At 34.3% G+C, this 13,353-nt stretch overlaps 1 protein-coding gene across 5 annotated transcripts in view; it reads left to right on the top strand.

The window, feature by feature from the left end:
- PTPRD (protein tyrosine phosphatase receptor type D) overlaps window positions 1-13,353 on the top strand; it is a 354,190-nt gene that overhangs the window by 264,082 nt on the left and 76,755 nt on the right. For all 5 annotated transcript variants that reach the window (XM_062600476.1, XM_062600475.1, XM_062600474.1 and 2 more), the window contains one exon: window positions 7,576-7,688. In XM_062600476.1, coding sequence (XP_062456460.1) covers window positions 7,576-7,688 — 113 coding nt within the window. The remainder of the gene's footprint in view (window positions 1-7,575; window positions 7,689-13,353) is intronic.

The raw sequence follows: 13,353 nt of genomic DNA, 5'->3' as shown, positions 1-13,353 counted from the left end.
AACAAAAGCATGGTATCTTTGTTTTAATATTTAGATTTTTTTTTTCTCCAAAACATTTTTGGAAAACATGTTTTCCAAAGCAAATTATGCTTTATAAAGCATAATTACAGAATGCTATAAATATGCAGAACTCTGTCTTTTTTTTTTTTTGAGATAATTTTATCAAATTGAGACTAAAACTAATGACTGTAATTCTATCACCTGTTGAGAAGTATTTAAATCCTACTAGTTATTATCATGTACTTTTTTTTTACTATCTTATGAGTGTACAGTCCAAAACATCTGAAGTTGCATGCCAAAGGCTTCAGCTTTTGGAAAGAGAAATTCTCTGCTTAACAGTTAAAAAATAAAGTCAGTCTGGAGGTAACCTGAGCCAATCCAAATTCCAAACTGATATTTATAAGAATGTTCTTTAGGGTCGTAATCATACTGCAACATAGTAGATGGTCTGTTACTTGCAGATGTTAATGTCTCCTGAAGTTTTCTATTAGTACCTACTGTCTCAGGCAATCTAATTGATTAATAACCAGTGAACCTCTGTTTGTGCCTGTCTGTCACTTCAAAAACTGGTCGTTAGAGATGTGCTAAAAGTGAAATACTCTTTTCTTCTGACTATTTTGGAGTATTAAAAGTAAAGCTTCTCCCATACTACAAGACAAATCCAAACAATGGCATATAAACCAGATGTATAACTGCTTCTGCACTTGTTTGCATTTGCAGAACCATAATTATAACCTTCATATTCTATTACCAGAAAATTATAGGCATATTGAACGAATGAGGAGGTAAAATTTGTTCATCAGTAGTGTGAAGAGAATGTCACACATAGAAAATAGGAGACACATTTTCCGTCTGTTATTTACTAGTAGCACCAGAGCTATTTGGGCAAGAGGCCATCTATATTTATTTTATTTTGTTTCAATTATAAGGTGCAAATTGTAAACTGCATCATTTTAGCAAATTCTCTCTGAGAAATGATTGCAGTTCTACCAATATACCATCACCTGTGCTAGAATAACTTGCTGTTGGGACTCTGATGGCACAATCTAAATTGGTATCAGTCAAGCTTAAGGTATTATACTCTAGCATTCACAAAAATATATCCCACTGATTAAAAAGTAATGCCTTTACTTCTGTCATAAGAAATCTATACAAATAAGACCTGATGGAGACACAAATCAGATAAAAAGAGTAATGGAGAAGGTTATAAAATATTAAACTAAAAGCACCATTCATTCCTGGCTTTCTGCTTCCAGAAGACAGTTTTTCATGTATTATTATGATGCGTAATTTAGAAATACTCAAGCATTTAAAAATGCACAAAATAAATTCAAATTATGAGACTGCAGTAAAGAAAATATATCAGGTGTTGAGGATTCTTTTTTTTTTTTTTACTGTGGGGTCCCACTCCTTACATAATTTTCATTAATTAAAGCAGTCTGTGTGCCATCAAATCCAGAAGTAATATATAGTGATTGCACAATAAGATATTAACAAGTCTGAATTGTCTTATTAAGCTGAAGGAAGGGACAAAATAAATAAGAATGTAGATTTTGAAAGCATATCTTCATAGTTCAATTTAGTCTTTAGCAGGGAGACAGGAAGAGCGATATGCAGTAATGAGTCGATGCAGAAATAACACTATTCAGTGGAAACGCAAGTAGAGTTAGTTAAGAGAGTTAAGTAGATTAGTTAAGTAGAGTTAGTTAGTTAAGAGAGGATATTTCCATGCAGATAAGTTCAGAATTTTTCTGTTGGAAAAAGACAAAATAGTCATAATATTAGAATTCTTCACTAAATTAAAAAAGAAATATTTTATTTTGAAGCTAATATTTTGTCTTTTTACTGTGTTAATATATACATCTGAATGATAAAGTTGAAAACAACATTGAAGTAACTGGAACTGATTAATTTCTTTAAAAAAGTAAAATCAGCTTTTTCAAACAATAAACTCTTAAGGAAGATAATATTCCAAATGTTTTATATGCATACTTTGTAAAAATTAACACATTTTGAACTTTTTGCAAAGAAATCAACCATGGAGAAGGAGAAATAGTAGAGTTTGACAGAATCAGTACTATACATGTGAATTTAGAGCTGTATTTTTGCACTGCCAGGAAATTTACCCAAAAAGAATCCATAGACAGCCTGCACTTAAAAAAAAAAAAAAAAAAGAAAAAAAGAAAGAAAGAAGATGAAGAAGAAGAAGAAACAGAACAAATGTGTGTTTCTAAGGGCTTAATGAACCTTTCACTTCTGAAAAAAAAATGATATGTATAATTGATTTTTTTTATGCAGAAAGTATAGAATCATGCTAACAAATGGCTCTTTTGATAACTTTACTGTCTGCAGAACAGCAAGAGGGATGTTTAACACAGTATTTTGAAAAAAACAATGAAATGTAATAATCCAAATTAACTGTGTTAGAGGGAATTAAAATGGCTACCAGAGTTGGATAAAGCCAAAGTTGTAGAATAACAAAATAGGAAAATGAGAAATATTCATTGAGATGACAATTCTATACATATGTTTCTGAAATACTTTGAATGTAGCAGGTACATTGAGGAGGAAAAAAAATGAAGAACAGATGACACCTGCCTAATCCAAGAAAACGTGTGTGAGGAATATTAAAAAGGAATAGATGAGGGTGGAAAGAAGAGGGCTATGTCTTTTGAAGCGTATAGCAACTCAGATGATGGTGAATTGCATTTAATTCCTCTTGTCCGTAGAAGAGACATGGACTGCTAATCTCTTGATTTACAATACTAATTTTTCATTTTAATATCAGTCATAGAGAAAGAAAAACAGCAATTTATAAAAGAGTCATCCTGAAGGGAGAAGCTTTGCCCTCATTTAAAACAACAGATGCTATCACAGATAGTGTGGATAGGTTGTCTGGGTCACTATATAGCACATAAGTTACCCAAAGACTAGGAGTGCATGTTTGACCTCTTTTATTTATTGGTCAGTTTGTACCAAAGCTGTTGGAATAGTCATTAATGGAATCCACAGAGGCAGTTGCTACACCATTCACTTCTCTTAAAAGCTGAAAGCAGAGATATTCCATAGAAGCATTTTGCATCATATATGAAAATGCAGCCAAAAAGTCCCCTCGTCTTAGTACTTAACAAAAATAGATGGGAAAAATACTTTTGTTGTCTTTCTATATAGCTACAGTATAATATTCAGTATGACTGAAGCTAGTTAATGTGCTTAGTGTGGAAAGAGCTGACAGAACCATGTAGTTAGAGAGTTGCAGAGGCTGGCAGGCACCTCTGGAGATGTCTGGAGACCTAGACCAAGACCCTGCTCAGAGCAGGTCGCCTGGGACCTGTCCGGTCAGGGTGGGAATATCTCCAAGGGTGAAGACTCGACAACCTCTCTGAGAAACTTATTCCAATGTTTGACCACCCTCACCAGGAAAAAAAAAAAAAAAAAGAAAACAAAAAAACAAAAAAAACCCACTTCAGTTTAGGTTGATTTTCTGTATTTCAGGAATGAAACTGAACTGAATTGACTAGTGATCACTTCATTATTTTCCTCTATATCACTTGCTCCACAGTGATACCACTCCTCACACTTAATGAAGGGAGATAATCATCGTGGGGTGGAGGGTGTGGGATCTTTAACCTGCTACATCTAAGCCTTCAAATTCAGGGATACAAGTAAATTAATTAAATGTAACTTTCTTTTTGGTCATATTTTTGCTTTCAAGAAAGTATAATTTTTGGTTCAAGCATGGAATAAAATATATGAGGTAGTAAGATTTTTATATTCAAAATCTCAAACAAAGACAAACACTTATCTAGATTGATCTGAATATAGAGCTGGTGCAGGCTAAGCCTCCCTTAGAGGCAATGCATAACTATTATGATGACTGTTAGTCTGAGTCACAGTTTATATCCCAGGCTGCTTTGGATAAAGTGGTAAACCCTGCTGCACCCTACAGCTTAGGCAAACCCACAGTAAATCCTTGACTCACTTCTGAATGAATTGTATACATTCAGTTATATTGCATTTAGATGGTAAGGAAACCATTTAGTAAATGTTACAGAGATCAAAAATGTTCCATGTGTCTCAGAACCTGCTAAGCTAAAAAGAAACTATATGTGTTTGAAGCATCTTAGAAAAAAGAAAAAGTGGCTATTATTCATATTTTTAGGAAATCATAGGTTCTCTAGCTTCAGCCTATCACTGATATAGGATGAAATTTTGCTGATTATTAGTTTCACTTGAATCAATGTTGTTTGTTGATTGTTCTTCAATTCTTAGAGAAAGAATTTTTTTGGACAAGTTTTATCATATTCACTTATATGAACTGCAGCTTTTGATTTAGTTCAGAGGAGAAGAACCTTAGCCTGAATCATTTGAACATACTGAGCTTTAGGACTTGAGAAAAGACCATGAATCTTGATCTATAAGGGAAAAAAGAAAAAAACTTCAGATATTAAAAAAACACCAATATCAAGATGGGGGAATATTTAGTGATAGTGAAGGGCACTGTAAGGACTTTACCATACATGTGACTAATGTGATCATTCTAGACTTCTGGTAAAAAAGTTCATCGCATCTCTTGTTATTCTAGTGAATAGAAAGATATACCAAAAAAAAACCAAAAAAACTGTGTTTATAGTGATTGTGCATTGTAGAATCTGTTTATAGGAATTAATAATGTGTTTCCTCTGCTCAGTTTATCTGTACAGATTGTAGAACACTACAGGTCTGTACAGATCACTGTAGATCTCTAGCGTGTGCTATTCCCTTTAAAGCTAAAAAGGTATTTAATGGTTAATTGTGGAAAGTTTCATGATAACCCTACTTGTCAATGCACCTTGAAAAATAATTTCTGCCATTTTTAAGTAGTTTTGTAAGATAGACTTAAAAGTTGTCTGTTTTTTTTTTTTTAATTTGATTCAATTCTTAGACTAGCTCATGTATTTACCCTTTCCTTTCTCCCTCTTCTCTGTCGCCTCCTCTCTCTAGAAATTTCTTCCCTCTAAAAACTTTTCAGTCTAAAGATTTCTCTGCACCTCAGATAGAGGTATTACCAAAGAATTGCTAACTTTGATATATCCATTATGTATCCATTATATATCCATTCTTCATTCACTTAGTGGTTAGAATTTGAAGTGACATCATTTTGTGGAAAATCTCTAAAAGAATATATGAGATTAAAACATAAACTTTTTTTTCAGCAGCAGAAGGTTCTTTGATCTTAACCTTATGCCGGCATTGGCATCTATGATGCCAAAGCATTAAATGTTTTGATGAACTGTCATTTCCTAATTCATGTATTTAACATATCTTCACTGTCAGACAGCATTTCTTGCATCTGCTGTTGTCATGGTTACTCTTTTGCTGCTGGTCAACTAACATTTAACCTTTTTTCCCATCTTCGCTGCATTAAAATGGAGCAGTAAACCTGACAGGTGAGAAGTGAAAAGTAATCACCCTCCATTTATTCCAGGAAGGGAAAAAGAGAAAAAAGACTTTTATCATGATAATGATCTAAAACAGAATGTCTAAATGAATGTAGGCAGTAAAGTACGTAACATAAAAGCAACCTCAAAGTGTTTGTTTAGATATTTTATGTTGTTTACTACACTGAAAAGTAATGCAGCATATACAGCCAAGTTTCACTGTGTTTTTTTCTGCATTTCTGTGAGGTACATTTTCAAGAGACTTATATTGTCCTAGTGGATTTTTCTGCATATCCCATGACCATCACGTAATCAGAAACAATTGTGAATCTGTGTGGTCTGGAATGCTACAAAAGCAGAATGATCCTAAGTATAATAATAAATAATAAGCCCTTACACTGTGCTGTAGTAAGTGTCCAAAATATTTGTGTATATGATTAGAAGACATTTTAGTGCTTTTGATATAAGAATAGTAAGTAGTGCTGACCACCAATGACTTGCAGTGGCAGAGCTATGTGTGAAAAAAAGGTATATGGGGAGTTCCACTTGTCCCTAAACTTCAAGAGTGGGAAATACAGATAAAAACTCTTTCTGAAAATAGGAGGATTACACACTTTCATTTCAGAAGAAAGAGTAGTAAGACATTGTGCTATTGTGGTAGCTCAAAACTTAAGAAAGGATTGCAAAAGAGTCCTTTCATAATAATTAAAAAAGTGAAAAAAAATGAAGTTTAAATCTCTGTAGCTTCACTAAAGAGGAGGTGTTAAGTAGTATAGGCATTAGGAATTTACCGGAGAACAAATGAAACCTTTTTGTAACAAAACACATTTTATTTTCTTTTCCGTAAAATCATAGAACCAGTAACTTTCAAGTCACAATCAGAATTCCTACAGCCATGTTGTTGTTTGGTTTCTGTGCACAGTCTTAGAAATATTCAGTGTTATAGAACTTTCACTGAATACCGAGAGGTGTTCAGCATTTGAAGAACAGTGGGAAATAAATCGGAGCATTTTTAAGAGGGAGCCCAGAAGAATAGTTAGAGATTTTGCACTGCTACATTATGAGTCATTTGAGGGGGGTGAGGGGGGAGAAGTAGTGACATATTAGACAGAACATACGACACATGAAAAAGGTTTAGCTATAGTAACACTTAAAATATCAATTTTGTTTCCTGAAAACTAGTTCTTTGCAGCGTTTTCTGTCTTCATTTTGTATTACATGAAGAATATCAACCATTTTGCATTTTCACTCCAGAATTCATAGAGAATAAGTGATGTGAGATTCCACTTCAAAATTAAATTTCTAGATTCCTAAATTAAAATGTGAAGTTGTAGATATTCTCCATGTAATACAGTTCTATGCGTTTTACAGCAGAAAATGATACTCTCAAATATTGGGAGTTCATTTAACCAGAGCACTCAAATCAGAGCAAACGTAGACTCCACTTCTCTGTACAGATTGACAAGACTAATAAAATTTCACAGAAAATTTAGCTTAATTTGATCAGGAGCAATCAGATAAAATCTGAGCCTTGAATACATAGGTGTGATCAGATGCATGAAGGCTTTGTAGTGTACCCCTTGCAGAGATGAAATACAGCAGAGCAGATTCTCATTTCCTAGGAAGGAATCAGGAAAACAGTCTCCTGTACTGTTCTCAGGCATCTTCAAAGTACCTAAGGAATGCAAGCTTTCTGTTAAAAAGCAGTTCAGAGCTATGTATATAAAATACAAAGTATTCAACGATAACAACTTTGCATGTTATTTTTTAATTATAGCCTGAAAATTTGAGTAACTGTATTTAATAAAGCTGTAGCTAGCTAACTTTTGGAGTAGAAATGATGTGGAATATTTTGAGCTTCACATTACATCTTGTAACAGTTCATTATGCTTAGAATGATGATCTAAAGGATCATTCTGTTGCCAAATGCAATAATTTTCCCTCTGACATTTTTATATTTAAATTCCTTTTAGCTCTGTGAATTGTACCTGCCCTACTCACCATGAGTAATTATTTTGCCTTTACATCGGATCAAATACTCTTTCAGAAAGAAGCATCTCACTTTTAAATTACAATGATTAAAGACTCGTTTGTCTGTATTCGTATAGTCAAGACCTCAGCTCTATGTTTACATGTATTCATTTCCTCCATGCAGGAAGAGGGCTGAATCTGACTCTAGAAAGAGCAGCATACCCAACAGCAAGGAAGTTCCCTCTCACCACCCCACAGACCCAGTGGAGCTGCGACGCCTTAATTTTCAAACTCCAGGTAAGAGACAGTAATCCTTCACTGAGAGCTGTATAATGAACGTAGTATGATCAGCAGTGCTATTAGAGAGCAGGAAGCTTGGTTGTTTAAAGAAACATATTTAAATTGCTTTTGAAATTTCGCACAACATATTTCTTTCTCAGTTTTGGAGATAAAATCTTTAATTTCTTTATGTAAAGAAAAATCTTGCATGAAACAAAATTGTCATGTTTATGAAGAATACCCAAAAAATCGCATGCTGTTTGTGGATGTGTTCTATGTGCTCTGATTGCAAGTTAAGCCTAAGAATATTAGAAGATACTATTGGGAAAATATGTCCCTCTATTTATTAACTGAATATATATGGCTCCTTCTTTGTAAATAAGCTTCCCTTGTATCTCCTGCATTACCAGCAGATCAACGTCACTGGAAGTTTCACTGCATTGCAAATGTACAATACAAAAAGAAATACTAGCTAGATAAACGGTCTTATCTTTTGAAATCAAGCTGTATGTCATGTTCAGAGGACATATTAATATGTCATTAATCCTGAAAGGTAGAAATAATACCCTGCAGAATATTTTGTTTCTCAATTTCTTCTTTCATTTGTTAAGCATTGTTGCCTTAAAGCAGTTATCTTCAATAGTCAAGAAACAGCAAGAAAGAAAAAAAGCAGGAGATAAATATTTAAAGTAGTATAGGTTTGTATGAGTTGATATTTTATTTTTAAAGTTGTCTGTGTTTCGATCATGACGTGTTCTACTAGGTTCATCCCTAGTCTGATTCTAATTACTTATAAAATCTTTGTGATTTATCCAGAGCATTGTGTTTGTCAAATTTATCACACTAAGCACAATAATCAGTTCAGACTTACAAAGGCAAGAAATTAAACATTTGAGATTTTGAAAGATTAATTGATAACTGAAGACATATGAAGTACTACAGAGGGGTTAACTGAGCAGCAAATCTCTTTCCAGTCTTTTAAACTGGGTACGTTAGGATGGTGTTGCCCCTATAGGAGTGGATCTGCAGAGCAATGCAATTGGGGCTGAAGCCTCAACATCCACAGGAGGGTGAGGGGGAAGAAGAGTCTGGAGCTTTGAGGCTTAGCTCAGATTTGCTCTACTCTGTTTTGGTAGACTGAATCCTCTTTAACATTTGGAGCTCATTAGGTATATTTGTGGAGTGCATCTTCTCATTTAGTTTCATCTGAATCCAGGAATTTGGTTAGTGTGTCCTGGGACTTCTCCACCGTATGAACTGCAGTAGATGAAAATAATTGAAAGATTTTATTCAAAATTGTGCTTCTGACCAAGACTGGAACATTAATGTAGACACACATTTGCTTACTAACGATTTCCTAAGTTATCAGACAGTTTCATCACTAAGTTTTAAAGGTTTCTACAGAGATAAAAGTGTACATACAAATGTTTGAAATGTGAAAATAAAAATAGGCAGTTCTTAAAACAAGTCACTAACTGTTTACTGAGAAGTGTGGATGTCTTAATAGTTAGGCATATGTGAGGATCATTTTCTGATATCTGTGTGTTTAAACGTGGAGTCCTATCTACTCATTTATTGTTTATCATATATTTAAATAAGATGTGTGAAGAAAAAATTCATTTCATTTAAATGACACTTGTAGCTGCTTTGTCTGTGAAACTGGCAGTTTTATGTGAAGCTAGTTGGGCAGAGCATCTGCAATTCATTTCTATTATGAGATGTATTCCTTGAAAATAAATCTTTTTTGTAGAAGGTTAGAAATCTTAGAAAATGATGTAGACCAGAATTGAATTTATGATCCTCTTTTTCTCCTATTGTAGCACCTAAGACCACCAGTCTAAGATCACAGAATCACAGAATCAGGTTGGAAGGGACCTCTGGAGATCATCTAGTCTAACCTCCCTGCTCAGCAGGGTCACCTATAGCATGTTAGACAGGGTTGCATCCAGGCGGGCCTTGAATATCTCCAGAGAAGGAGACTCCACAGCCTCTCTGGGCAACCTGTGCCAGTGCTCCGTCACTCTCACAGGGAAGAAATTTCCCCTCACGGTCAGGCAGAACTTCCCGTGCTTCAATTTCTGCCCATTGCCTCTTGTTCTGTCCCATGGGACAACTGAAGAGAGTTTGTCCCCGTCCCCTTGACACCCTCCCTTCAGGTGCTTGTACACATTGATCAGATCCCCCCTCAGGCTTCCCTTCCCCGGGCTGAAGAGGCCCAGCTCTCACAGCCGTTCCCCACAGAGCAGGTGCTCCAGCCCTCTGAAGATCAGGCCATTATATTATTCAGCATGCAAACAAATATCAGGGAAAAAAATCCTACTCCAGGATATTTGTTTGGCTATGCGCTACTTGCTAATTAATAGTTCCTAATATGAAATTTTAGCCTGAGTGAAACCAGATAAAATTCTGTGCTATTAGAAGCAGAAACTCAGTTTATTAACTTAAATTAGGACTACCGTTTCTTTTAAGAAGTCCAGCAGAGAGTCTGGCGAGTCTTTACTGTGTGTTCAGATGATTGAGCTGAATTTATCTTAGGAGCTTAGTTTCTGTTGGAGTGTTTATCCAGCTCCTTCCATGCCATGAAATGCCATTCGAGGCAGAGCCAGGGAGAGGAACTGCAGAAAGGTTTTACATTAAGGATACCATTTTTTTTGTTTTTGTTGTGGTGATTCTTTTACTTCCAGCAGTTTTGTTTTCTACCATAAAAAAAAAAAAAAAAAAAAAAAAAAAAAAAAGTAGCCCCAGCTGGGGCAAATCAGGCAGCTGAAAGGAGTTAGTGTTGCTGTTCTTATGTTTTTTTTCTAGGGGCAGTATAGGGATGTTTGGTTTTTTGTTTTTTAATTAAATATACACTGTCCCTCATACAATGCCCTTATCTACTCTGCAGGATGCTACCATTTCTCAGCACTTTTGCCAACAGATGAATTAAATGACGGAGTTGTGAATGTAGTTTAATATTGTCTGTACAACTCCATCTAGGATAGATGATTCAACATCATTATAATTTAATCATTTAGACTGTGGAAGTGTCCACAGGCTTTCCAGGCACACTGTTGCTTTCCAATAAAAGTATATATATATATTATACAAAGAACCCAAAATGTGAACTAATAGCAAAGAAAAAATTAAGTTACACTGATACATTTAGATTGCAAGTTTCCACTGGGAGAGATAAATGAAACGCTTCTATCAAGGGCAAGAATGTCATACCCTTTAATCCTTCAAAAGATTTATAAACAGCCTGTTACCAAAAATTCCTGAAATAATGTTTGGGGTTTTTTTAAGAGCAGGTCTGATCAGATATGGCTATCAGGAGAATTTGAAAAGAAATCTACTGTTGCAGTAAATTTGAATTTCTAATCATAAGTAAAAAATATTCCTGATACAAATGTTTAGATATAACTATTTGAAAGAAATTATGAGCAAGCAATATTTTGTCCTTGTTGATGTCAGTGCGGTTATTTTGGTAATAATTAAGTTGTACTAGTCATGAAATTGCTGATTCAGTATGAAGCTATCTTAAAAAGTAATTCAAAACTACTAGAACAGTAAATTTCTTACTTTCCTATCATTTTTTCTTGCCCTGTGAATAGAGAACTGCATTTCTCACTTACCTGTTACTTACCTAAATGTTTTTATTATCTTTTCTGTGAAGGGTCAAATTCATCTCTGGATTTACTTCTCAGTTGATGGAGTAACTCCATAGATAAATTTGACATTTGTCTTGACATTTGGAATAGCCCACAGTTCTTCATCTGAGAACAAGATCCCATGTCCGTATGTGCTTTCCAAAAAATGTATATTTGTGAGATAAGCCCATATGCCAGTGAGTGGGTCACTGCTGTGCCAAGTTTTCTTTGAGTAAATATGAAAATACCCAATCTCTCAGCACCATAAGGGATTTCATTTATGTGTCTGTTATTCTTCCGGAGCTGGAGTGGCTGCAGGAAGGTCATCCACCTTCTTCCCATTCTGCAGTTTTCCTACAAAATTTGGGATTAAATTCATTAACCTGTCATGCAAATTTTATAAGTCAGTAAGCCACATGGGAGGCTAAGGGTAGAGAAGGAAAGGGAAAATAATTAAGCACTAACAAAAGGTTTCATGAAACAAGAAAGCACTGGTTTGTGTAGAGGAAAATAACTAATGTTAAGTGGCTTGAGTGGGTTATGAGAGACCCAAGACTCAGCGAAAGACTTCAATCTGCCAATCAGACAAAGAACTAGACTGAGTTATTCCTTAAACATAAATAAATAAATAAATAAAATAAAATAAGTGTCTGTTTTTTCCCACAGTTAAGTACAAAATGTGTCACACTTATAAGTAATTTGTGTAATTGGTTGCTAATTAAACAATTATCTCATTATCTCTTACAAGTTAAATAAGATGCTTTGAAATATAAGAAAAATAAATAAAATCACTACAACTCTGAATTAAACATTCTATTTTTTTATAAGAAAATGTTCATGAATCACTTAGTGAGTTTCAAAAGAAGTTAGACTAACCTATTTCCAAGATAAGGCAGAAATAGAGTAAAATGAAAGGGAATGCAGGGAAAAAGCTGCAAATAATGAAAGTGGAAAAGATGGATTTGTTTTTGATTTATTCATCTACCTTGCAAGGTAATGGGGAATTTCTTCCCTTAATTTAAGTACATGGTTTCTGTTTATGGTAATCATATCAATGCTGAAGGAAAAAGTGGGATTTGTCTAGATGTGAGAAATCAACTGGAATAGCTTTCCCGAGATGAATTACCCTATACATAGGTCTACATGAGAACTTGATCCACATGAAGGATTTAAGCACTGTTAGTGATATTTAGATTCTCGAGTGCAAATGGCATGTATTTCTCAGATGTGCTGGTTGGTTGCCCTCTAAACTAGAGGCACTCAGATTCTGCTTACTGCTTGCAAGAGTAATTTTTTTTTTAAAAAAAAAAATCTTTATTTTAGCCGATGACTTTTCAACATTGTATTTAACAGTTTTGGAGCAGACTCTCCAAGCTAAGGTTCCCCATTTTTCTATGTAGGAAGTTTTTATGCCTCAGTTTGAGATGTGGATTTTGCCATGAGACTAGAGAGCTCCTGTGGCTTCTTTGCAGATCCAAGTCTTTGATGCAGAATAAAGCTCACTTTTATTCCAAAATAATTAATCCACTTTTGGAGAGCATCAGTTCTTCCTGAGTAAGAGTTGTTAGAGTTTATTTTGTAGTATCATATACACATGTGTAACTATTTTGGACTAGTTATTGCATCATACTTCCCTATATCTAATCTTGTAAATTTACCTTTATATACAAGATGTAAGATCAATCTCTAGGTTAACAGCAACTGTAGTAAAAAGAAATTTTATAGTGCAACTGATTCCTTTGTCATATATACTAAAGATGTGCTTGATAAATATTCATAGATGCTAAATTCCTGCTGACATCAGGGTCATCTTTTATCTTCTCCATTTGCTATGTCAAATTTTACATATGCATTTCCTTTTACTGTTCTGATAAGAGAAAATACTACTGTTGCTACTTCCTTACCTTTTCTGTACTAGGAAATCATGCAAATTGATTTTTTTGGTGCTGCTAAATAAATATGAATATATAAATATGTATCATAATAAATGAGTCTTTAAAATCACAGAATGTTAATTTTGATGTGAACGTCAAATACAGCTAATTTCATAATAA

Source organism: Rhea pennata, chromosome Z (genome assembly GCF_028389875.1).
Source record: "Rhea pennata isolate bPtePen1 chromosome Z, bPtePen1.pri, whole genome shotgun sequence".
NCBI classification, from domain to species: domain Eukaryota; kingdom Metazoa; phylum Chordata; class Aves; order Rheiformes; family Rheidae; genus Rhea; species Rhea pennata.
The sequence above is the reverse complement of the archived record's forward strand: the minus strand, read 5'-3'. Positions and strand labels throughout refer to the sequence as shown.